Source organism: Dermacentor albipictus, unplaced genomic scaffold (genome assembly GCF_038994185.2).
Source record: "Dermacentor albipictus isolate Rhodes 1998 colony unplaced genomic scaffold, USDA_Dalb.pri_finalv2 scaffold_22, whole genome shotgun sequence".
Classification (NCBI taxonomy): domain Eukaryota; kingdom Metazoa; phylum Arthropoda; class Arachnida; order Ixodida; family Ixodidae; genus Dermacentor; species Dermacentor albipictus.
Window position 1 is genome coordinate 3,597,547 of NW_027225576.1, and position 27,433 is coordinate 3,624,979.

At 48.9% G+C, this 27,433-nt stretch overlaps 1 protein-coding gene across 1 annotated transcript in view; it reads left to right on the top strand.

Annotated features, from left to right (window-relative positions):
- The window catches only part of LOC135915771 (uncharacterized), a 44,327-nt gene extending 17,382 nt beyond the window's left edge, over positions 1-26,945 (top strand). The window contains exons 4-6 of the mRNA XM_065448882.1: positions 25,089-25,175; positions 25,531-25,634; positions 26,789-26,945. Coding sequence (XP_065304954.1) covers positions 25,089-25,175; positions 25,531-25,628 — 185 coding nt within the window. The 3' untranslated portion in view covers positions 25,629-25,634; positions 26,789-26,945. The remainder of the gene's footprint in view (positions 1-25,088; positions 25,176-25,530; positions 25,635-26,788) is intronic.
- Positions 26,946-27,433: the final 488 nt, after the last annotated feature.

The following is a 27,433-nucleotide window of genomic DNA, read 5'->3' on the forward strand; positions in this document are numbered from 1 at the left end:
TTAGTCAGCCAGAACCGGGGAGTCGCCGTGGCGTCGGCGAAGCGTGCTCGTCTCGTGCAAGAGAGGCCCGGGTCTGATTCCCCACCCAAGCTGAATCTTGCCGAAGTTTGTTTTCGAAGGCATTAATTTGCTCTATTTTTAAGAACCTCACTGAGAAAAGTGACGTCTATCCGATACATCTTTGACAAGTTTCTGCTTTTTGCGCAGTCGGCCGTTTTTGGTACCGTCGCTTCATCACGCCGGATTTGCCGCCTCATGGGACATACAATGCGTTCGAAATAATAACGCGAGCCTTGTTTGAGTCAGCGAGGTAGCAGAGCTATAAAGGATGACGCGAGCACAGCCTCATCTCTTGTAGCTGGCTGCGTCACCAGGACAAAGGCGATCCTTGTCAAGGGAAGATTGTTGATGGGAGGTGCAGGCACAGTGAGGTACAACCCACTACTACATATATTAAGGGCGTTATACTACTTATTAGTAACAACAATAATAATACTTTGTTGCGCCAAGTATTAAAGAAAATGTACAAAATCCGGCCTGCGAAAGCCTCATTGGGCTTGAGTGGCAGAGCCCGACAAGCAGCGGAACAGCGCAGATATACACACAGGCATGAACGCACATTGAAAATTACGGAACATCAAATTAGTACAGTGGCAAAATAAAAATGGACACAAAACCTAAGGTACATATAGAAAAAAAATCTCATCAGAATAAATAGCGAGGAAGGAAAACCAAAATAGCATGACAATACTCAGATATGTGGAAAAAATACTGCAGTAACCAGTGAAATCACAGGATTTACTTGACGAGTGGTGGGGCATATGTGTAAAACGTCGTAAACCCACTAATTATTGTATCGCAGCATGTTTTATATTTTGTATTTAGTTTTTGACCGGCGAACACTTGGAGGTAATCTGTTAAAGTAAAAGGGAACGAAAAAAATCTCTTATTCGCTGTCCATATCTTCTGAACCGTCGGTGAATACAAAGAGCTTCCTTCAGTCGAAGAGACCGTGTGGGAACATACGGAATCTAAGGGCCGGATTCTGAAATCCTCGTAACCTTAGACCGTTTCCTTACCTTCCGCAAGGAGCCCTCCATGCTACCTAAACGTTAGGCGCCCTCGGAAGGCCACCGCGAATTCTAAAAGCTTCCTTTCGCCTTCCCTGCGGAAGGAGCGCCTCGCCAAAGGAAGTGTAACGTTAGAGGCTTCTGGTTTCGAGATTACCCACAAAAAATGCGAAATATTTGTAATGAGTTGCCGAGACAAAGTGTCGTGACTGTTAAAATTGCATTTCTACTTTTATACTGGGGCATAAATTACATTTCTTTGGTTAATAACGTAAAAATGATTCGAAAATGATGCGCGTGGCAAGAAAGCAATCTCAGTCTAGCAGCTATGGCAGCATCTGAGTTCGTTTGGTCAGGCGTCGTTTTTTTCTTTCTTTGCGTGCGTTTTCTTTCGTGTGTGTGTGTATGTGTATTTGCCATGCCGGGCAAAGCATATTTTATGGAGGAAGAAAAAGACTTGTTCACGGAACTTCTACAAAAGTACAGCAATGTGATTGAAAGCAAGAAAACTTCGTCGTAGTATTCCAGTGGATTCTGCCTGTCAGTCAGGCGCCGGGCTGGAGTCAAAGGTGGAGGCTTGTACACAGTCCCGTAAAGAAGTTCATTTGCTCGTCGAAGAAACCGTGCATAGCTTTCGAAGCTATCGTCTTCGGATAAACATTGCAAGGCCGTCATTCTCGCCGCTCGCTTTCCACAAGATCACAGTGAAAAAAAGATATGGCACAAAACGCGGTCCGCGTAACCAAACTGGGCGTCAGTACACCATAGTACACGGCGGCTGGCTACCGCGGCCTTGGCTGCGCACGGCACCTACCCTAGCCGAGCGTACCGCGTGCAAAGTCATGCGGAGAAGCATACGTTCAGGTAGAGGAGCACGGTTAGGACGCATGAAGGTAGCATGCCGGCTCCCTAAGCGCGGGGAAGCACCAAGGAGGCCCTAACTTAGTGCTCCTTAGTAAGGTACGTTCCAGAATTGACGCCAGGTCGCCTCACAGCGTGTGAGGCATCCTTAGTTAGGAAAGGAGCGTTTCAGAATCCGGGCCTAAGGCCCAAACAATGAAACGTTGCTTTCCTTGGAGCGCTTCCTAACCTTAACTGAGCATGTGTTGGTGGGCTAGTTGGTTAAGCATAGTGTGTTGTTTTATTCGGCGCCGTGTTTGTAATCCTAACCTTAGGTGAGGCCTCCTTGCAGCGAAAGACCGATGGAGGAAGCAAGCGTACTCTGAAAGCTCCCTTCGCCCGTCCTCACGTAAGGAGCGGTTGCCGCATGCCTGGGTTCGAGATTATCGCTTAAAAGCTTTACGCGAGCACTATTATTAAAGTTAAAAAATGTTGTATCGTCGCACAATTTTTTAATTGAAGAGCTAATATATAGATGCGTGGACGCTTTCTTCTAGTTTTGTTCACTAAACGCGAAAAAGTACCACATCACCGTGCAAAACTTGATGTGCTCCAGCAACGCTAGCACGCCGGCGTCGTGCAACGCCTAGCAACGCGTAGCAGCGCTATCATACAACACGTGTAACTGAAACGAAGATGCCTGGCAAGACGTACCGTGCTCGCGCTTCTCCGCAGGTGGGCGACAGCGCCCATGCGCAAGTAAGCGTCACGTAGCTAAGCAGTGAGTTGAAGCACTCGTTCAGGGCCAGGATCGGCGTGAGGACGCATGAAGGCAGCTTTGGAGCAACCTTACGCTGAGGAAGCACCAAGGAAGCCTTCACCGAGGGCCCCTCAGTAAGGAAGCTTTCAGAGTGACACAAGGTGGCCTCACCGCAATGAAGGCTTCCTTACTGAGGTAAGGAACATTTCATTGTTTGGCCCTTATACTGACTAAACCAAAAATGTTTCAGGACAGTCATTTCCATCAAAAGGTGATCAAAATCAGGTAGCGAAAATACTTTATAAACATCAGAATTGGAGTGCAGGCCTAAATCATAGCCAATATTTTTAAGAAAGAATTGATCCTGTTCTTCCAACGAACAGCACACTGACCATAAATCGTTATGCCATAACGTAGTTCGCTATAGCCGAGAGCGTTTACAATAACATTGCGTATTGAAAGCGGCATGTAGTACCTAATCTTCTAAAGCACACAGGAGACGGTTCGGAGCTTTTTACAAACGTGGCATAAGTAATCATTCCAAGAAAGAGCACTGTCAAAGTATACTCCTAGGTATACAGTGTCACAGTGGCACGTCCATTCTGCGGGAAGGGCCAAGACTGGGCACATACGTGACGGGTGTCTAAGTTGTGTACTAGGCAAAACAGCCAGCGCATACACAGTGTCTAAAGTTGTCTATTTTATACAGGAATATATCTGGCAAGGAAACCACGAAGAACGCCAAACCTCGGAGCAGAGGCAAAGAAAGCTTCGCGTTAAGACGGAAAAAGAGATCGCACAGGCAGGCGTTGCCAATCGGGGGGGGGTGTTGTATCTCCTGTCAGTGGGTGACCAGGCAAGGGATCAACAGGAAAACGGTGTTTATTGCCCGCAGCTTACAGGCTCCTGGTTACATCTAGAATCAACGGTTCACACACATAGCAAGACATTATAAGTACTTGTGCGCACATGCGCACCAACAGCAGTCTGCTTATCAGGCGCGCTATCGCCGACACAACACTTCCTCCGCTTTTATTATGAAACTATCAAAGTTCACGTTCCTGCTTGGAACCTATCAGGCGGTCGACGATTTCAAATTGCGTAGCGTCGATCATCGTCACCCCGTGCAGTGTCAGCCTGCGACGTCGGTGGTGAGAGAGAAACACTATCTGGTGGTACTGAAAAGGCTTCACCCGATGCGGGGTCGCTCTGTGGCCCCACAGCGAACCCATCGCCTTCAACGGAGTTTTCCGCCGCTGATCCCGATCCGAGGTCGCTGTGTGGCCCCACGGAGAACTCGTCGTCTTGAACGACGTTTTCCGTAGGCACGGTCGTGCTTTGAAGCAACTGGTTCTTGTGACGCCGCCACTCCAAGCATCCTGAAGGGGTTGATACACGAACCTTGAAAGACACTGGTCCAGTCTGGGCCATTACTACTGCTGGCATCCATTTTGGCTGTCCCCTGTAATTGCGTGCGAGAACATAATCGCCAAGAGTGACTTCGCGCACGGTCGGTTTACCGTCTGTTTGAACTGTTCGTAAGCCACCCTCTCCCCCACCACAGGTTTGAGCACGTCAAGGCGCGTACGCAAACGTCGACCCAACAAGTTGGCCGGCGCCTCGTGCGTTGTAGCGTGAGGAGTGTTCCGATAGGCGAGCAGAAACTTGTTTAACTTTACCTTCCGTGGTTGGCGCGTGTCATCCTTTCGCAGCGCATTCTTCAGAGTTTGCACGAAACGTTCCGCGAGCCCATTTGCGCTAGGATTGTAGGGTGCTGTTTGCACGTGTCGACAGCCCATCTCTCGGACGAACTGTTTGAAGTCCTGTGACGTGAATTGTGGCCCGTTATCCGACACAATTGTCTCCGGGAAACCGAAACGTGCAAAAACATCTCTTAAACACTGAATTGTGGCCTCTGTAGTAGTCGACGGCATCACAAAAACTTCCGGCCACTTGGAGTGGGCATCGACCACTAAGAGAAACATAGATTGTTGAAAGGGTCCTGCAAAATCAATGTGTATGCGTTGCCACGGCGCTGTGGGCCAGGACCACGGGTGCAGTGGTGCTTTGCCAGGGGCGCTGCGTTGTTCTTGGCACTTTGCACATGCTTGAACCATACGCTCAAGATCCGCTTCGACACACGGCCACCAGACATAACTTCGCGCGAGCGCCCTGCTGCGAACTATACCTGGGTGACCCTCGTGTAACTCTTCCAAAACTGCACTCTGTAGTTTTGCGGGGATGACTACTCGTGTTCCGAGCAATATGCATCCTTGATGCAAGGTTAATTCATTGCGCCTGGTGACGTAATGTTTCAGCCTGTCTTCACCGACGGATCTTGGCCAACCTGTACTTATGAATTCTTTTACTTGTACCAGCTCGTTGTCGCGTTGCGTGGCACGCGCGATTTCTTTACTCGACACTGGCAGGGAGGCCAGTCGCAATGTATAAAAAGTTTCTTCGCTTTCTTGCGTCTCGTCCTTGACATAGGGAAGCGGCAACCGGGAGCAAAAATCAGCTTCGGCGTTATCGGCCGACTTCTTAAAGAGAAGGTTGTAGCTGTACGCCGCTAACGTCACTGCCCAACGCTGTAATCGCGCAGCTGCAATAGGCGGGATCCCAGTTGTTGGTCCCAAAATTTGCTGTAACGGCTTATGGTCCGTAATTAGAGTGAATGATCGACCATAAATGTAGTAGTGAAACTTCTTTATGCCAAAAATTATGGCCAATGCCTCTTTTTCAAGCTGGCTGTATTTCTTCTCCGACTCGGACAACGTGCGCGATGCGAAAGCAACCGGTCGAGACCTACCGTCCTCGAAAACGTGGGAAAGTACGGCACCTACTCCGTACTGCGATGCGTCACAGGCCAGCTTCAACGGTCTATCCGGGTCGTAATGGGTCAGCACCTGTGGTGATGATAACATTGTTTTGATTTGCTCGAACGCTGCGTGGCAGCGGTCGTCCCAGCACCACGAAGTGTCCTTCTGCAAAAGCCAGTACAAGGGGTTAGCAACAGTTGACAAATTAGGTACGAACTTCCCGTAATAGTTGACGACACCTAGGAAGGACTGCAGTTGCTGCTTTGTTGTCGGTGCAGCAGCCTTAATAACTGCCTCAATTTTGTCCGGTGACGCAGCGATTCCTTCCGCACTTATTTTGTGCCCCAGGTAGCAGAGCTCGTTTTGAAAAAACGCACATCTTTCTTTCTTCACCCTGACACCTCGCTCTGACAGACGTTTCAGGAGAGCTTCTAGGTTTATCAAATGTTCTTCAGCGGTTTTTCCCTTGAGTATAGTGTCATCGAGATAACAACACACTCCGCTCAGGCCCTTCAGCATCGTGTCCATTATTTTCTGAAAAATACCTGGCGCTGACGCAATTCCGAAAGGTAGCCTGTTAACTGTAAACAGACCTTTCTGCGTGTTTAATGTCAAGTACTTCTTTGACTCTTCCGCCATGAATACCTGCTGGTATGCCCTGTTCAGATCGATCTTCGTAAAATGTAGCCCCCCGGCCAGCGCTGCCAGTAGATCATCTATCTTAGGCAGCGGGTAGTGTGTGATGTCAAGTGAGGGGTTTATCGTTGTCTTATAATCCCCACATAGGCGTATGCTGCCATCTTTCTTTATCACGGGCACTGCGGGCGTGGCATACTCCGCTGTATTCACTGGCGTGAGAATTCCTAGTTCAACCAATTTTGCTATCTCGGCTTCTACAGCTGACTGCAATGCGAACGGCACATTCCTTGCTTTTAGGAACTTCGGGCGGTGGTCTGGTTTGAAAAACAGCTCGGCCCGTTCGTCTGTGATAGCACCTAACTCATCCTTGAACAGAGTTTCGTACTTGGCTAGCAAGGAATCGAGCCTTTCCTTCGTTCGAGAAGACGAGTCAAACACTGACCTTGACGTGTAGTTCAGACCCCAAATACTGTCCCAGTCCAGACGTAGTGTGTGTAGCCATTCTCGTCCTAGCAGTGGTGGTCCTGCTTGGTCAACGAGGTAGAGCGGCAGCTGCGCCGTCCGTCCGCTATGCTGCACGTTGACAACCGCGACGCCACAAGGTCGGACGAGTGCTTAGTGACCACTAAGAGAAACAATCTATGTTTCTCTTAGTGGTCGATGCCCACTCCAAGTGGCCGGAAGTTTTTGTGATGCCGTCGACTACTACAGAGGCCACAATTCAGTGTTTAAGAGATGTTTTTGCACGTTTCGGTTTCCCGGAGACAATTGTGTCGGTACGTAGGGTGACGTCAGTTGATCGGCAGCTGGTAGAAGGAAGCCGCTTCTTGAACTGCTTGAAAGGCATGATTAACACTGCAGCTCCCGTGTCGAGTTCCATTTCTACCGGTGCATCATTTATATTTAATTTAACAAAAATGGGAGCGCGGCTGGCACCCCCTTGTTTGGAAATGCTGATAGTCGGCTCCTGTGTCACAACTTTTAGCATTTTCAGGCTCCCTTTTTTCTTATACCCGTCATGAGATTGCCTGTTGCTGCTCCGACAGGCTCTTTGAATGTGTCCTTTCTTCGAACACTTAAAACAGGTATCGTTAATGTGAGGGCATACTGCATGAGTGTGGCTCGGGGAACCGCAGCGGTAACAAACTAGTAGCGGCTTACCAGCTCTCGCTTGCACCTAGTACAGATCAGCATGTGCCTCTCTACTATCGTCTTCAACTTCGTGCAGCTATGTGGCCAATGATTCCACGACTCGAGTCTCGGCGACATTCTTCCGGGCTGCTTCCATGGCCAGAGCGCGGTCCACTGCTCTCGAGAACGTCAATGTGTCGCCCTCGGTAAAAAGTACTCGCTGCACGTCCTCACGGAGCAGTCCGCACACGAAACGATCCCGCAGCGCTTCGTCTAAACTGGCTCCAAACTGGCAGGTCTGAGACAACTTGCGAAGTTCGGCAACATATTCCGGCAGGGGCTCACCTTCATGCTGTGTTCTGCGGTAAAACTTGGCTCGTTCGCCGATTATGGACGGCACTGGGGCCAGGTGGGCGTCCAAGATGCTCTTCAGCTGTTCGAAACTTTTAGCCGACGGCAGGTCAGGCGCCGTCAACGACTTTAGCAGCCCATACGTTCGCGGGCCGATGATGCTGAGGAATGCGTGCACCTTGTCGCTGTCAGGAACCTTGTTGACAATCAGAAAAGATGTCAACCTCTCCTTGTATGCCGTCCAGTCACTTGCGGTAACATCAAATGACTCCATCTGGCCAAGCTGTCCAGTCGACTGCATTGTCGCTTCTTTGTTATCCATGCACAGACAGCCGCAAAATCAGCATTCTTCAAAGTCCAACTTGGAACAGAGGCTGACTTTGAAAAGACTTGCCTTCTTCACCAAACTGACAGCGGCCTTCGGATCCCATCCTCGTCGCCAGTGTTGTATCTCCTGTCAGTGGGTGACTAGCAAGGGATCAACAGGAAAACGGTGTTTATTGCCCGAAGCTTACAGGCTCCTGGTTACATCTAGAATCAACGGTTCACGCACATAGCAAGACATTATAAGTACTTGTGCGCACATGCGCACCAACAGCAGTCTGCTTATCAGGCGCGCTATCGCCGACACAACACGGGGGACTCCTTTTCCTACAATAGGGTTCGTAAGAAGATGTCTACGGTTCAGACAGGCTTCACTCCTAGCCAAAAGTTTGCTTCATTAATGACTCATGAAAGTACGCTATACAGTATAATTGCTGAATACGCAGCAGATCGCAATTGTTTGCACAATTAATAGGTCAATGTTTCTTTTTTATAGAAAATGCCTGCTGTATCAGTGAAGTATTAAAGGCAAGGCGCAGAAGACCAGGACTCAAGAAGAAGAACATAAACGACAGGACCGGCGCCACTCACAACTGTTTATTTTCGCAACAAGCCGGCCTTATGTTGACTTAGACGCCTTTTTCATGTTTTTTCCTTGTCATTCATTGGTCATTATTCCCATGGTCGTGCGGGCTTTGTCACTGACTGGGCCTCAGGCGTTTGAAGTGTGTTATGTTGTGGATAGTTTGGTAGTGAAGCGTAGACGGTAGTTTTTATGTCTGGTTTTTGTCCCCGTTGGCTTGGAAAAAGTCTATACTAGATCAATTGCCTCCCGTGCTGATCCATGTGTGGTTGTTGTTTGCTCATTCGATATTATGTGCCAGATATGATTCCTGAGTGGTCGATAGATTGCTGTTTTTTACTTCTAAAGTTTTGTGCGCGACTCGGCGTGAATAACCTACATAGGGCAGGCTTGTTGCGAAAATAAACTTAGTTGTGAGTGGCGCCGGTCCTGTCGTTTGTGTTCTTCTTTTGAGTCCTGGTCTTCTGCGCCTTGCCTTTACTACTTCGAACATGAACCAACTAGCCCAAGCAAGAGTTTTACTTGTATCAGTGAACACTGAAGCACTGACCAGGCTTTTGCTTGATACGAAAGTTTCCGTTCGTCTATTAATAACTATTTCGCATTTCGTAGCATAAAACGTTGTTCTCCACATTCGTCGGCTGTGACATGATGTATAAGCAACCTATGATAATTGCGATGTTCGAAATACGCCAAAAAATAGCAGGCAACGCTACGAAGGCCACAGAAGCTTACCTCTTCACTGTTCGCATCCACGACCAAAGAGTAGTGCGGCACGTATGAAAGGAAAATGTTAGCTACGCGTCACCTAATTTGACGTGACATGAGGTCTCCAACTTCTAAGTCTCAAAACATGGCGTATTTATGGCATGAAACACGTCGGACATCTAAATCTGTTTTCCACCGTACGAGCGGAGTAACAAGTTTCTGCGACCAGCAGCTACATAACTTGCGCTGCGACCAAAGTATAGCAAATCGCCTGCTAGAACCACATGTATGCGTAAGCAGTGTTTGACTGGACGCAAAACTAGGTCCATGAGTAGCACTTGTAATGTACCAAGTAGTTATTTCATAAAGAAGTTACATTTTCGCTAGAAAGGCGAAACATTGATTGTGATAGGAAATTAGTAGACAGCTATACGAAGTAACGATAGTAGTTTTATCGTCCGTCATATTCGCTTACTTAATAGATTAACAAGCATGTGACAACGCGCACACAGGTTTCCGCCCTCACAGAGTGAGGGCGGAAACTCGCTGTCAAAACGCTGGCGCGAGGAACAGTGGCAGCAGCCGCGGGCGAATTGACATTCATGCTGTCTTTTGCTTCAACGCTAACTAAGCCGCGAAAACACTGTTCACAGGAAGCTATGAGCACTCGGCCCACCTAGACTCTGTACTCATCGCAGATCGCTTCCAAGATAGGGTCCGCGTGGCCGCGCTCTGCAGCGTCATACACAGCCACCCCTGGAGTAGAACACCCTCCTTGCTCTTTCACCGGTGTCTTGCGCTCGCTGGAAGACAGCGCGCTTCCTCCCCGCCTTCCTCCGTAGCGTGCGCGAAATCAACTATTCACGTTCGCACGCTTTCACGCGCACCTACAGCATACGGCGCGCGCCCACGGTGTTATCGCACATGGACTTTATACGTATCACTGGGTTGTGCTTTATACGAAACCTGGATTGTCGATGTAATTGCTATCGCTATAACACGCCAAAGATAAAAATCAACTGCACTTCGAAACGCGCGGAGTGAAACCTCTATGGACGTAAAATTTACGCTATTCTAACGCGCACTTTTTTTCTCTCTCGAGAAAATGGAACCGTAAATTCCCTGCTGGACTGAATCGGCTACGAAACCAAAACAGCCTTCATGACGTGGGCTCACTTTGCCGCACAGTACATTTGTACAGCACCAAAGTGAAGTTGAAATAAATGCAGCGGAGCTGATTTGAGGAAACCGGCCGCAATTGCGCACCGCCTATATTTCTTGCTAAAAAATTGGGTGCGCGGTAGATTTCTGCTGGGTTCAGGAGATTTAATGTAACTTATAAACCCTACCTTCGACACATAAAGAGTGGGCGCGCGTTGTGCTCAGGGGCATGTGCAGTATATGGCAAATATTGCCAAATAAATCGGTATTGTGTTATATTTTAGTCATGTTGTTTAATTCAACGCGCCGGATAACTTTATCAATTTTATCCATCCCGTTAGGGTCGAATTGACGGAAGTCGACTGCATGTATTATAGGTGGGCGAGTGTCAACTTTTTCGAATACGAATATTAAGTATCGAATGAAATAGTCAAAAGTAGGGGAATATATTTACAGCAGCTACTACAGGCGTCATACATGACATTGATGCGGCCATCTCAGGCGAGAATTAACTGTTTTTGATAAATCCTGCCAATCATGGGACGCAAATACTAGGTGGCCCGTCTCGGAAATCCATATGCGTAATAATTGTCTTTAAAGGTGACTGCCTTCCGACTGCCTTCCGTCAGTAGGCCCTGTGTTCTCCAGCTGCTTCAGTGCAGTAAATGCCAGAAATTCTGCCACGCGAGCGCCGTCTGTGGAAGTTCTACGATATGTTCCCGCTGTGCAGCACAATACTCTGCAGACAACTGCAAAGGTAAAACTTATAAGTGTCCGAACGGTCAATGGCTCCACGACGCCTCATCAAAGGAATGGTCAATAGTGAAAAGAGAACTTTACGTCTTGAAGAAAATGGTGAGGGACCGGTCGACCCATCGTGAAGCAGCTGCTGACGTCAGGGAACTTTGTTCTCGCCGCAGACGCTCATCAAGGGATTCTGCTCTCTGCGCACATAATACGCGGGCCACAAAGCCTCTTGCTGTTGAATATGCTCCAACTCCAGTGAAGTATGTGTCCAAACCGTGTATTGATAATGGAGCAGCTGAAAAGAATGCCGTGGATGAAGCATGGCCACCACTGCCAAGGGTAAGCCCTGTGGAAAAACCCAACAAGGAGTGGCACCACAACGCTCCACCCCTAACCCAGATGAACTGACAGAGCATGACCGCCGAATTGTAACAATGCTCAAGTCTTTAGTAAATGCGATTCCCATGCTTGTGGGCTACTCGAATACGCCAACAGCTCGAAGCGCAGTGCAAGTGTTGGATGCCCTGAGCCCAGTGCTTGCAAATCTTGCGTAAGCACAATGGCTCTTCCACTGCCTTCACTCCGTGATGAAGTGCGTAGTGCGATGATTTTCCAGTGGAATGCCAGTGGACTTAAATCATGGATTTTATGTTTCTGCCAATACGTTTTTACGAATCGATTTCCTGTAGTGGTAATATGTGAACCGAACGTGTCAAAAGCGCTAAGACTCTCTGGGTACGAAGCCTTTATGGCGTCGACGTGCGGGCAATCCAGCAAAGTAATTGTTTACATCCATACAGAACTAACTTACATTCACCACTCGGTGCAGCCTCATGATGGAAACCAATACGTGTGTCTCCGCATTACAAAGAGTAAAGTGGCCTTCGCCCTTATTGGCGTCTACATCTCGCCATCTAGTCGGTTCGACGGCGACCGACTGTGAGAGCTCCTGAGGGCGACTTCTGGACCCTGGATTATCACGGGTGACTTAATGCTCATCACTTGGTTTGGGGAAGCTCCGAATAGATTCCACGGGCCTGAAACTTGTGGAATTTGCTTCCGACCACTAACTCAGCATTATGAATGATGGTAGTCCAACGTACTTGGGTGGTTCGACCTATAGCAGTTGCTTAGGTTTGACTTTGGTGTCACGGCATCTTGGTCACGATGTTCGATGGTTCTCTGACATCGAGACACATGGCAGTGACCATATTCCAACCTACTTAAGAACCACTGGATTTGGAAGCTTCTCCTTTTCTACTTCTCAGCAAGTAAGGTGGTCAACGTATAAGACAAAGGTGGAAAAGGCATGCAAAGAGGGATATACCTGCACCATTGAAAACCTTATTACAAGTGTACTGGAATCGTCTAAGTACACCTTTACATCCGCTAGAAAACGTACGGATTTCGACATGGAACTTGAGCGACTTCGAACGATTCGCAGAGGAGGAGGAGGAAAAACTTTATTACTTGCTCTAATGGTGTAGAAATTTGCGGTGGCAGATGTGGTCGGCCGTCTTCACGGTCTTCTTCCCCATCTGCGCAGGGTCGACGCCCCTATTCCAGGGCACCACTGAGGGTGGCTACTCGGCGAGCGTGCCTTACTAGTCCATGCTGGACTTTCGGGTCGCTGCTGGAGAGCACCCTCTCCCACTGCTCCGCACTCGGGTCTTTTATTTGAAGGAATTGCTGATTCTGAACGCATTCCCATGTAACGTGATATAAGGTGGGCTTGGCGCCGCACCAAGGGCAAATGTCTCTATATTGGGTGGGAAACATCTTGCTTAGTGTGTTTAGGTTTGGATATGTTCCTGTTTGCAGCCTCCTCCAAGAGGTTGCTTCATGCTGATTTAGGCTGTTGTGGGGTGGAGGGTATTTGATTCGGACCCCCTTATAGTAATTCAATATGAATTAGAAGGGCTGAGAGGCGATACAGGCGCACCAAGTTAATTCATGACCTCAGAGCTGCTCGACGTATACAGAAAAATATCCAACGTCGTATGGAAAGGCTGGAGGAACAATGGTGCAAGATGCTCTGCGAATCACTTGACCCCCGCAAGCCACTGTCTATCATATGGAGGACGGTGCGCGGCCTTGGCTCATCTCCACAGCAACAACATCCATTCTGCGCCCTAGCCCTGCATCAAGGATGCTCGCAGGTTGATATAGCCGAAGATTTCTGTGTGGAGATTGCTAGGAATAGGGTCACCATCAATAGTGAAATTCTGGGTGAGGTTCTTGCGACACGCTTCCAGGAAATGAATGTGTCCCCCTCACTTGAGAAATTGGACGCTGCTGTAGCCACATGCAGGCGCTCATCGTCGCCAGAGCCAGACGACAGCACCAACACTGCTTTATGCCACCTAGGTGAAGATGGCCGAGGTAGACTTCTGGAATGTTACAACCAGTCGTAGAATGATGCCGTGGTTCCTGATCGGTGGAAGTCCAGCCGCTTGATACCACTCCTGAAGCCTGGAAAGTCGCCATCTGACCTAGCGTCCTACCGACCCATTGCGCTGTCCAGCTGTGTTGGGAAGGTCATGGAAAAAATGATTCTCACACGCCTAGAGTGGCATCTTGAACGCCCCAACTCACACCCCGAGGCCATGGCTGGGTTTAGAAAAGGCCGTTCCTCTGTTGACAGCGTCATTGACCTCGTGACGTCTGTATCACAACAAAAGAAAACAGCGCAAGCGTATATCGGTTGCACTTTTCTTCGATGTGAAAAGCGCCTATGATAATGTAACGCGTGAAGCCATCCTTGATGCCCTGGAGAATAATAGAATGGGTGGACGCATGTTTCGGTAGATTGGGAGCTATCTATTCAAACGATCCTTCTTGAAGTACAGTGCAGATGGCCGAACCGCTGACCATTACACTTGCCGTGACGACCCGCAGGGTGGGGTTCTCAACCCCGCTTTATTCAACCTTGCAATCCTTGGACTTGTCGACGTTCTGCCACATACCGTAAACCTTTCCATATATGCTGACGACATATGCGTATGGGCCTCGATAATTACACGTCTCCAGCTGCATGCACGGCTCCAAAAAGCAGTGACCCTAACATCATCGTACCTGCATGCTCAAGGCCGCAGCATTTCGACCGAGAAGTGCGCCTTAGTCGCTTTTACCCACAAGCCCATGACTTGGTACACCATTTTTATTGACCACCAAACAATTTCATACGCAAAATCTCACTGATTCCTAGGCGTTATTGTCGACAGAGACCTTTCATGGAGCCCCCACATCGCATAATTGAAGAAGAGGCTTACTTCTATCGCCCATATATTAAGGTTTCTTGCCGGTAAAATGTGGGGCACATCCGTGGCATCTATGCTTCAACTATACAAGACACTCTTCCTAGGACACTTGCGATATAGCACACCAGTGCTGTCCAATGCTAACAACACTAACATTCATGTTCTACAGAGCATTCAAGGCCAAGCCCTTCGAACATGTATGGGGCTACCTGGAAGTGCTTCAACCATAGCAACGATTGTCACCGTGAGAGACCACCCAATAATGGCCTATATAGCTATCAACCCACTCCGGGCTCATGTTCGCCATATATCTAGAGTCCCTGACCACCATCTCGCTCGCTTGCCCGAGAAAAGATCCCAGGCAGCATTCTCCAGATCAGTTGCGGCTAACCGGCACTCTTTGTCATTGAGGCACTCAACCGCAACAAGAACGCCATCCCCTTTGTGGTGCTTGAAAAAGCCTCTTGTGTACCTTGCTCTTCCAGGAATAGTGAAGAAAGCTAGCCTGACCACGGCGGCTCTCAAGCAGATCACAATGGAACTTTTGCATTGTTCATACGCTAACCGAACCCGTGTTTACACGGACGATTCCGTCTCGGAAAATTTGACGGGCGCCATTGTTATACTATTTCAATCGGTCGTCAAGTTTAAGGCTTCACACGTAACGACATGTACAGGTTTCGAACTGGCCGCTCTTCACGCTGCTGTCGAATACATTGAAAAAGAACCGCCTAACAAATGGGCAATATTTTGTGACTCGAAAGCAGCCTTCCAGAGCTTGCGAGGTTTAAGACGTGGCAATTATTAACAGCTGGTGTCTAAAATCAACGAAGCTTGCCATTAGTTTCTGAACGAGGACATGATATCTTTCAGTGGTTGCCGGGACATTGTGTCATCGTTGTGGACATTGGACATTGTTAGCTCGCCGATGACGCTGCCCGACGTGCCTAGGCCGGCGCACCGACACTCATTATACCTTTATCGAGAGTAAACGCTGCAAGAAAGCTTCGCAGTCTCGCTCGTGCCATCACGTTAAGTTAATGGCATACACCACAGAACTCTAAGTGTCGTTTATACAGCCTCGACCCATAACTGAAACTTAAATTACCAGCAAAACTTTCACGACGTTACGCAACACTGCTATGTCGGCTGTGGGCAGGAGTAGCATTCACCAACTCCTACAGCTATCGTATTGCAATGGCGGACTCACCAATGTGCGCTAAGTGCAAGTGTGAAGAGACCATCAGTCATCTTCTGAGCCACTGTTCTCGCCTCGACAACCAACTTCAGACTGTCCAGTGTGCCTTGAATAGACTGGATGACAGGTCATTTACAGAAACAAAGGTCTTGGGAGCCTGGCCTCAGAGTTCATTAGCCCAGAAAGCAGTTCCAGCGTTTCTTCACTACCTGAAGGCAACAGCCTTGAGTGCCCGACTATAGACACCCTACAGCTAACTTAGTGCATGTGAAAGTGCGGTATGGACTCATGTTATCTCTCTCTCTCTTTCACTCCCCATTCCCCTCCCCACGTGTAGGGTAGCAAACTGGACTCAGTCTGGTTAACCTCCCTGCCTTTCCTTCTTCCATTCTCTCTCTATTTTGGTAAAATTAGGTACCCCGCCTGTACTGACTAGTGCAAAGGGTCAATTTGAAACACCATATCGATAACAGTTATTAAAAATCCGCATATATATCCTCTCAACACCTTTACAGCCTTATTGGAAACAAGTTTCAGAAGACTGACGGTCTAGAGTATGGAATAGAGGCTCTCGAAAGCGTTAAATAAGTGGTTATTGAAAAAAAAAAGCTGTTCGGTGACTTGTGCGCTGTAAAATAATGTCAAATGGTCCGTTGCAAGGAAAACATTACTGGTCCTAGTTTAAGAGATAGAAATGTTACATGACTGGACTGCCAAAAATGCTAAATTTTAAGACACAAGCAAAACTCGCAGCGAAAGAAGAAAAAAGCTTGCGTTATCAATTGTGTTTCTGCGTTGCTTTTAAAACATTGGTCGCTGCTTTGCTTCTGATAATTTGCGATGCTTTGTTTAGCAGAACAGTAATAATAGTTCAACAGTGAGTTGTTGCGAAGTATTTAGTTAGTTTCAGTTATTGTAATATAATAGATACTTCGTTTTCAAATTTGATTATGAGATTTTCACTATTCTTCACCGTTCTACCAAAAATTAACTGTGCAAGTTCACAATGTATAACGTGGCGCTGCCTTCTTTGGTATTTGCGCTGTGGCCACGTTTATGCGCATAATGGTAACCCTCATTCTACGAATACTGGTGACATGATCTGTAGCAGCGAATCATCGCGATACCAAATCAAAGGTCAACAGATGTATCCACCACATCCCTGCTACTCTGACGAAGGCAGGACCACCTGCCAAAACTCTAGCAGTTGTGTTTCGCAAAACACACACACACACACACACACACACACACACACATATATATATATATATATATATATATATATATATATATATATATATATATATATATATAATTTCGTTAAATATGTGAACAACAGTGAATGTTTCCACCATGTCTGACGGCACTTCTCTTAAAACTGGTGCTATTTTCGAAATTCGTTGTCATATGCCTCGTTAAATCACTGGCAAGTATACGTGTATACCATTATGGGCGCTTTACGCAATTAGTTCAAAAGTTATAGTTAGTTTTTCAATATTCAATTATGTATATTGTAATGGGTGCACTGAACAGTTCCGAGGGTAACGTCTCTTCGTAACCGAGGAGGCAAGTGACGCAGAGCAGGAACAGCTGGTTGCCCGAACAGCTCACACTCGTGCCAAGCACTGGCGATCCGGCTGGCCCACTGGTTGCACAGCAGGCATGGCAGAGACGATTTGGCTGACCTTGTTCTTGTGCTCTTCTTCTTCATTACAATTACCCCCGGTGCAAAAGCGGAGCCATCCTGGCGACATACGACGGGGAGACGAGCGGGTCATAGAATTGTTTCAGGCGGCGCACGTGAACAACATCCCGTCCACGGCGGCGCTTGTCGGATATCGATGTAAGCGGCTCTATGACATAGTTGACCGGAGAGGTGCGTTCGACGATGCGGTATGGTCCATCATACTGCGAGAGAAGTTTTGTTGAAAGTCCAGGCGCGGTAGAAGGCACGGACAACAAAACAAGGGTGCCGGGGGCGAAGTTCGGATTCGTAGCGTCGCCATCACGATTGGCTTTTTGTCGTTGTTGGTCAGCGGAGGTGAACTTTCGGGCTGATTGACGGCATTTCTCGGCGTATCTGGCGACGGCTGAAACGGGAGCACATTCTGACGCGTCTGGTGTATAAGGCAAAACCGTATCGATGGCATGGGAAGGATCGCGACCGTAGAGAATAAAGTATGGAGAAAATCCTGTGGTACTTTGTGTAGCCGTATTATATGCGTACGTGACAAATGGGAGGATGATATCCCAGTTTGTACGCTCCGATGAAACGTACATGGCGAGCATATCACCAAGGGTAAGATTGAAACGCTCTGTAAGTCTGTTAGCTTGAGGATGGCACGCCGCGGTGGTCCGGTGAACTATGCGGCTTTGAGCAAGCAGAGCTTCAAGCACCTGCGATAGAAAGGCACGGCCTCTATTACTCAGCAGCTCCCGAGGTGGGCCATGACGAAGAATGAAACCATGGAGTAGAAAGGATGCAACGTCACTGGCGGTCGTTGCAGGTAGAGCAGCGGTTTCGGCATAGCGTGTAAGGTGATCAACTGCTACAATAATCCATCGTTTCCCAGCGGGTGTTAGTGGTAGCGGCCCGTACAGGTCAATTCCCACACGGTCGAAGGCACGAGCAGGACACGGAAGCGGCTGTAATAAACCGTGGGCCGGATGAGGCGGAGATTTGCGGCGTTGGCATTGCGGGCACGAGCGGACAAACCTTTGGACAAAAGTAAACATTCCTCGCCAGTAGTAACGTTGCCGCAGGCGCTCATACGTCTTCAAAACGCCTGCGTGTGCACATTGTGGGTCGGTATGGAAAGACGCGCACATGTCGGAACGCAAAGTCCTAGAGATAACCAGGAGCCACTTGCGACCATCGGGCTGGTAGTTGCGTCGATACAAGAGGTTATCCCGAACAGCAAAATGGACAGCCTGGCGACGCAGGGAGCGGGAGATGGGAGATGCAGGCGAGCCAGAAAGGAGATCCAGAAGAGAGGCCACCCAAGGATGTTTGCGCTGTTCTGATGCGCAGGTGTCGATGTCAACCGAGGATACGGCCTCAATGGTGGAGAGGGAGGCCGTGTCGGCTGGCAGCGAAGAGCGCGACAGAGCGTCGGCGTCAGTGCGCTTGCGACCTGAGCGGTAGATGACGCGTATATCGTATTCTTGAATGCGCAGAGGCCAGCGGGCAAGGCGTCCAGACGGGTCTTTTAAAGAGGATAACCAACAGAGGGCGTGATGGCCAGTAAAGACATGGAAAGGCCTGCCGTATAAATAAGGGCGAAACTTCCCGAGTGCCCAAACGATGGCCAGGCATTCTTTTTCTGTGACGCTGTAATTGCGTTCCGCTTTGGTAAGCGCACGACTGGCGTAAGCAACAACGTACTCGGAGTAGCCAGACTTGCGCTGCGCAAGGACAGCGCCAAGGCCAATACCACTGGCATCGGTATGCACTTCAGTTGGGGCGGTGGGGTCGTAGTGTCGCAGTATAGGCGGAGACGTCAGGAGACGGCGTAGGGTCACGAACGCGGTGTCGCATGCAGGAGACCAGGAGGATAGGTCGTTGGCGCCACTTAATAGTTGTGTCAGAGGTGATATTATCGAGGCAAAATTACGAACAAAGCGTCTGAAGTAAGAACAGAGGCCGATGAAGGCGCGGAGTTCTTTGAGTGTCTTAGGTTTCGGAAATTCTGCCACGGCGCGAAGTTTGGATGGGTCGGGGCAAATGCCGTCTTGTGATACGACCTGACCCAGAATCATGAGCTTGCGCGCGGCGAACTGGAACTTTTTCAGGTTCAGTTGCAGGCCTGCGTTGGTCAAGGACGTCAACACTTGCCTCAGGCGAAGAAGATGCGTGCTGAAATCAGGGACGAACACAACGATCTCGTCGAGATAGCACAAACACGTGCTCCATTTTAGGCCGCGCAAGATATGGTCCATCATTCGTTCAAAGGTAGCAGGCGCATTGCATAGGCCAAATGGCATCACATTGAATTCGTATAAACCATCCGGCGTAATGAATGCAGTTTTAGGACGATCAACTGCTGACATCGGGACCTGCCAGTAGCCCGAGCGTAAATCCAATGAAGAGAAGAATTGAGCGCCTTGCAAGCTGTCCAGAGCGTCGTCAATGCGTGGTAGAGGGTAGACGTCTTTTCGCGTTATCTTATTAAGACGGCGATAATCGACGCAGAACCGAATAGAACCATCTTTTTTGTGACGAGAACCACCGGTGATGCCCACGGGCTATTAGAAGGTCGAATGACGCCGCGCTGAAGCATGTTGTCCACGTGCTCACTGATCACCTGAAGTTCCTTGGCGGATACGCGGTACGGGCGCTGCCGCAATGGCGCGTTGGAGCCAGTGTCGATGTGGTGGCTGACGGTTGACGTGCGACCCAGAGTAGGCTGAGCGACATCAAAAGAAGAACGGAACTGGGCAAGCAGGTGAAGAAGCTGGGAGCGCTGCTCGGAGGTAAGGTCATCGGCAATGAAAGGTGTGAATAAGTCAGGTGATGGCAGAGCAAAAGTGGAAAGTGAACAGAAGTCAGTGAGCTCTATATACGAAGCATCCGGCACGTCGGTTATAAACATGTCATCAAGAGGCTGAACATGGCCAAGTGCTTCACCGCAAAGAGCAGTCAGGGCTGTAGGAAGCGGATTGCAGACAACGATGGCGCTGAGACCGGCTGAAATGTCAAGGGTGGCGAAAGGGAGGGGGACATCTTTGCGGGTTATGAAGAGTTCCGAAGGAGTGAAGAGGACAGTGCCTTCAGAGACAGCGCCACAGAAGACGGGAACAACGGCAGACGAGTACGGCGGTATGGCGATGTTTTCCCGAAGGACTAGCTTAGCGGGAAGAGATGTGGCGCCGACGAGGGGTACGTCACGCAGAGGCGTTAATTCGACTTCAGTACGTGCACAATTGATGACGGCGTTATTTCGCGAAAGAAAGTCCCACCCAAGTATCACGTCGTGAGAGCAGGATTGAAGAACCACAAGCTCCACAATATAGAGAACGCCCTGAATAACAACTCTAGCTGTGCATGCTGCTGAAGGCTGCACTGACTGGGCGCTTTCTGTGCGAAGAGAAAACCCAGAAAGTGGCGTCGCAAATTTTCGTAAGGCGCGAGAGAGGCGTTCGTTTAGGACAGACACGGCTGCTCTAGTATCAATTAGCGCAACGGTGGGGAGGCCATCCACAGTAAGGTCGACAACGTTCGAAGGCGACAATGGAGGACTTGTACAGATCGATGGTGACGCAGTTCTTGCCTCCTGAACTGCGGCGCTTAGTTTTCCTCTTGCGTGGGTGAAGGGCGCCGACGCAAGGGGGATAACGAGCGGCGACGCGGGGAAGGCGAACGACGTGTAAGGACCGGACGCTCGGTTGGTGGCCTGTTCGACTGCCGACTAAAATAAGTGTCTTGAAAAGGTTGCACGTCAGCGTAGGGAGGCGACTGTACTAACCCATCAGAGTGCAGCATGCGGCGGCGGCAGAGTCGTGCAACATGGCCGGGAATACCGCAGGCATAACATATGGGCCTGTTGTCTTGTGTGCGCCAAGGATTAGGAAACGCACGAGAAGGTTGATGAACGGGATGACGAACGGGTGGTAGCGGCCGTGGATGTAGCGCAACGAGTGGTTGACGAGGAGGCTGCGTGGCGACGGATGCGTAAGTAGGTGGCGCGGCGCCAGGGTACAGCTGATGCTGCATTGGTAGAGCCTCAGCAACTTGAGGCTGCGCGGCGACGGATGCGTAAGTGGCGCGGCGACAGGGTACTGCTGATGCTGCATAGGTAGAGCCTCAGCAACTTGCTTTTCAATAACCCGCCGGAGCGTTGGGGTGAGCTTAGTAGGAGGCTGTGACGGCAGCGGCTGCTGTAGCTCAGCGAAGGGCATTAGAGAGAGCTGACGTGCTATTTCCTCCCGCACGAAAGCTTGGATTTGTGTGAGCAGGGGGGAGCGATCAGGGAGGACGGTCATGGAAGAGAGGGTCTCCTCAGCCACTGAGGGGCGCCTGGTCAAATCGCGCTGCCTTCTCAAATCGTCGTAGCTTTGGCACAAGTTTATGAGCTCTGCTACGGTGCGCGGAGTCTTGGCGATCAACATTTGAAAAATGTCATCGGCGATGCCCTTCAAAATGTGCTTCAATTTCTCATTTTCGGGCATAGAAGCATCCACACGTTTGCACAGGTCGAGAACCTCTTCCATGTAACAGGTGAATGTTTCACCGGGTTGTTGCGCTTGCTCTCGTAACCGCTGCTCGGCGCGCAACTTGTGGACAACGGGGCGACCGAAAACTTCAGCGAAACTGGCCTTGAACGCGGACCAGGACTGAAAGTCGACTTCGTGATTTTTAAACCACAGGTGAGCCACTCCCGCAAGGTAGAATATGACGGCATTTAACTTGATGGTATCGTCCCATCGATTGTGCAAGCTCACCCGTTCGTACGTAGCCAACCATTCATTGACGTCCTGTTCATCCGTACGGCTGAAAGCCGCTGGATGGCGTTGCGGGACAGCGCCAGAGCAGGCAACTAGGGGTGGCGGCGACGTCGGCTGGGGAGAGTCAGGCATGACGGGAGGCAGAGTCCGAGACCGGAGTTCCAGGGTGTAGATGTTCTTGAGTACCCCGCACCTTCCACCAATTGTAATGGGTGCACTGAACATTTCCGAGGGTAACGTCTCTTCGTAACCGAGGAGGCAGGTGACGCAGAGCAGGAACAGCTGGTTGCCCGAACGGCTCACACTCGTGTCAAGCACTGGCGATCCGGCTGGCCCACTGGTTGCACAGCAGGCATGGCAGAGACCATCTGGCTGGCCTTGTTCTTGTGCTCTTCTTCTTCATTGCAGCAGCAGCAGGAGCAGTAAACGACTTTATTGGGGTCCTGAGGAGCTAAGCGGGGGCCTGCAGGTCCCTACCCAGCCACTGGCTAGTCCCATGTCGGAACAGAGAGGCCATGCCTCTCCGCTCGTTAACGGGCCCTCTGGACATCCAGGAGCTGGACGTCCTGTCTCGGGTCTGTGATGGCCTTCGTCCAGTCTTCTTCTGTATTAAAATCCTGTAACACAGGGCACTGCCAGAGCATGTGATTTAATGAGCTAAATTCAGTACCGCAATCTAGGCAGAGTGGATCGATGTCCGGGTGGAGCTTGTTCAAAAAGCCCCTAGAGGGGTAGGACCCCGTCTGGAGCATGCGAAGCTTGCTAGCTTGTGGCCTGTTGAGCTTATGATGGGGGAAAGGAAAACTCTGCCTATTCCCTCTGTAATGAGAGGTGATTTCATGAAAGGTAACCAGTGGATCACTGTGGACGAGCTCTCCTGAACTCACCCGAGACACCATCGCCTTCGCGCACAGTCGTGAGCTATCTCATTTGGGTTCAGGTGACCCGGTAATACGTCTGGTCCCATGTGAGCTGGGAACCAGACTATGTGGTGAACAATGTCACAGGGGTGTTTGCCATTTAGAATCCTGGCTGCTTGTTTGGCTATCAATCCCGATGCGAATGCTCTAACGGCTGCTCGGGAGTCCGTGTACACCGTAGTGCGTTTTGAGTCCAGTAATCCGAGAGCTATAGCAGCCTGTTCCGCCACATCGACCGAGGAGGTTTTCAGCGAGGCGGCCGAGAGGAGTTCTCCCCTGTCATTGACTATGGCTACGGAGAACTTGTAGGCACTGGCGTGTCGCGCCGCGTCAACAAAGGTCTCCGTTCCGGATATGTTCTATAAGAAAGTTCTAGCCCTCGCTGACCTTCGACCTTTATTGTGTTGGGGGTGGACATTTCTTGGAAAAGGGTCTACAATAAAGGAGTTCCTTGTCTGAATATCAAGTTGCGTGATATTTTCCTGATTGAAGCTAGGACGGAGGCCTGCCGCATCCAGGAGTCTTCTGCCTGCTTTAGAGTTTGATAATCTAATAATTTGCGCTGATCTTTGTGCTTCTATTAATTCCGAAGTTGTGTTGTGTACTCCCAATGTCATGAGTTTCTCTGTGCTAGCCGTGATTGGCACGCCGATCACCCTTTTGATACTTTTGCGCATAAGCGTGTCTAATTTATCCATTTATGTTTTCGTCCAATTGAGGGCTGCGACTATGTAAATGACATGGCTGATGAGGAAAGCATGGTGAGCCCTTTGGAGTATATTCTCGCCTATGCCACCTTTCTTGTTGGACACTCTCATAATTAATCTAATAATGCTTTGAGTTTTCGTGGTTAGTTGGGCTATAGTCTTGGCGTTGCATCCCTTTGAGTTTATTGAAAGCTCTAGTATTTGGATAGAGTCTACTCTTGGGATGGTGTGCCCATCTCTGGTACGAAAGCTAATTGGCACCTGATCGAGTGGGGTGAGTCCCCTAGCACCTCGTCTAGCCTTTCTGTACAGCAGGAGTTCCGACTTTCCAGGCGAGAGTGCCAGTCGCGTACCTTTCAAGAAAGACTCTGTAACATCCAGAGCCTCCAGTAGAGCTTGTTCGACCGTAGCCTCCGATCCTCCAGGTTACCAGATTGTAATATCGTCAGCATATAATGCATGACCTACGTAAGGAATTGCTGCAAGGCTTTCCGACAACTTGCGCATTGCTATATTAAACAAAAGGGGTGAGATAACTGCCCCTTGGGGAGTACCCCTGTTTCCGAGTGTGAAGTATTCCGAGACTGATTGCCTCAACTTTATGGCCGCCGTCCTGCTCTCGAGGAAGGATGCAACGAAGGAGAAGAATTTAACTCCTAAGTTCAAGGCCGATATCTCGTGAAGGATATAGTCATGTGCAATTGTATCGAATGCCTTGGATAGATCCAGTGCGAGGACGCCTTTTACATCTTTGCTTTGAGAGTCGATTATCTGTGTTTTGAGCAGGAGCATGACAGCCTGCGTTGAAAGTAAGGGCCTGAAACCAACCATATTGTACGGGAATAGTTCCTTGCGCTCAATATGTCTCGATATCCTGTTATGCACTGCATGTTCCGCTACTTTGCTAATGCAAGAAGGGAGATAGGACGGAGGTTCTCCAAGCTGGGTGATTTATCTGGCTTGGGGATTAAGACCACTGTGGCCTTCTTCCAACTCTCCGGTACAACGCCTTCCTCCCATACCTCATTTATCTCCTTCACTAAAGCTTGAATTGCTTTGGCGTCCAACCTGGTAACGTAAAATAACACAACCGTTACATATATTTACGTATGTTTGTGTGTGTTTAATGAATAAACTAGCAGTTAGAAGATAGTGTTGGTGGTTGTATTTTCCTGTCTTTGTACTCGCCCGTTTTAAGCACCGTTTTTACTAGTTGGAATGTTCACCATCTAGACCAGGTTTACAAGGTACCGCATGTAGCAAAACTAAGCAATCAAGTTTGCTACAGCTGACTATACGTCGTCGGTCTGATAATGCCTTGATTTTGTTTCCGTTCAGATGGACACTCATACGGAGTCTAGTCGCGAAGTATGCAAGCAACAGCTCACCGGAGTTTTTATACAACTTTTTTTTTTTCATCTTCCAGACCCATGCGCCACTGTACGCTGTGGTGGATGCAAAAATGGAACAGTGCTCAGCCCTACACCAGACGAGTGCTGTCGGTGCGTGAACGGTACGTACGGAACCTTGGAGCTCTTAGAGCCTGTGCTCTTGGAACTCACGACGCCGCCAGCTAATGTCAGCGCTCAACTAGGTATTAAATGTGCGCCAGTGCATCGCGATCCGGGCAAGAGTGAGGCGGATAAGAGTGGGACGCTGTAGATTAAAACAAAAGCTTAATGTTTGAGCATAGCCAGCTGCCGATAGCAGCGCATGAAAGACGTAAGTGCTTTCATCACCTCCCTGGGAGTCCGAAGATTGAGATATGTCTCTTAGACCTGAGCCGCGTTTTCTGCAACAGTGACAGCCTATCGTCTGTGTCTTCCATCATAGAAACGCCTTGACATTTTTTGTTTCGCATCTTATAGATCCATGCGCCACTGTGCGCTGTAGTGGCTGCAAGGAAGGAACAGTGCTTAGCCCAGTTCTTGACAACTGCTGCAAATGCGTGCCAGCCGAATCATAGTTTCAGGTAAGCGGCAACACCATGAACAAGGCACTGTGCTTTTTTTTCGTTTTTCTTTGTCATCAACGTATATGTTCCCAACGCAAAATAGTCACAGTAGGTTTTTTCGACATCGATAATCATCAAGCACGTACGTTAATTTAATTTTTCGGACAAATGTGCTAACTGCCACTTCCAGTAATCATGCTGAGAGAAGTTCGTAAATAATATATCAGTCCACTTGCTTGAGCGGCGGCTTCCAGTGCGACCTGCCATGCCCTCAGCGTCAATTCCCATGGCTGACGCAAGTCCTCTGTTTGGTGGTTGAATTCTGCGTATGCCAACATCTGAAGGCGAGCGCCTTTAGCTGTTGCCACACGCAGATCGGTTTGTGATTCCTTTTGGATTAAACACTGCTTTAGATACCCTTGTTCTATTGAGCCTGCGATTTTGAACCGATTTTGATGAACAGGATCAGGAAGACTATACTAGCGCCCGTGCACCCACATATCAACGGTCCACTGAATGATAGAACGACACCTTTTGGCCAGAAAACAATTTGATAACTCTCGCGCAGCAATAGGAACTCTTCACAGTGCTCCTACTATTCATGTTCGAAAAAGTTAGACGTACATGGGGATACGAGCCCAAGAAGAACAGTACGGACAACAAAAACGCCGACTTTTTGTGCCGTTTCTGCACGCTCAACTTATTGAAACATGAATCCTTACAACTAGCTGAAGTTTCTGTCCTTCTGAGCTCATACTATATTCGAATTCCACCTTCTGGCAGTAACAGGGGCAGACACACTCAATGCTAGAGAGCAAATACCTGCGCCTAAAGTCTCACAAAAAGAAGACAGGGACAGCCAAGGCCGTAGCCCTGTCAGGGCACCATAGATCACTCGTAAAGGGGCACGTAATGTACACGTTCACCTTCTTTCGGTGGTGTGTGATATTTTGGTCGTTCTTTCGCAATATCTGCAATATCAGAAACAACGCATAATTAACAGCTTTATATGACGAAGAAAGCGTATATTTCTTACTTTTGTGTTTGATTGCAAGTCTAGCCCTATCGGGCTTTTAATTTTATAGAATCAAGCAGATTCCAGAAAAAGCTAGGAAGGGCCGGCAAACTGGTTCCTGGAAATGTATTTTTTAAATTTTCTCCCTTTCTTGCAGGCTGCAATCCTGGCTTATGCACGAAGCGGGGAGTCGTACAACTGCGTTGCAGCCATCTCCTAGCGCCCATTGTCGATGCACTTAAGCAGTGTTGACGAAGCACCGTCACATCTATGTGGCTGACCACTACTCTACTCAATAAACTAAAAAATAGCGAGCTTCTTGAAGGTACTCAAAGTGAGCCCATATTGAAGCTTGTTATATGTACCGTTAAAAACAATCTTCGTTCCCCTTGTATGTGCAGCAATAAACCTGCTCAAATTGGTTGCAGTACTTTGTTAGCGCAAGTACTATGTAAGTGTTGGACTTGATGTATGTATGTATGTATGTATGTATGTATGTATGTATGTATGTATGTATGTATGTATGTATGTATGTATGTATGTATGTATGTATGTATGTAAGAACTACCCGAAGCAAAAGTGTACAGACCAAGAATTCCGCGATAAAGTATATTTTCTTATCTGCCTATGAGTAAAACTTGAAATTAAGGAGTCCAGCCCCAACTTGGTGTTTCGAACTTTCCGTTCAACTTGTTCATTTCAGTCACGCATTTCAGTCATATTGCAACTTATTTCCGTTTTCCAGGTGAGTTTGTGGTCCACATATTTTTGCTGCTCTATACAGGTCAGTGACGAAAAAAAA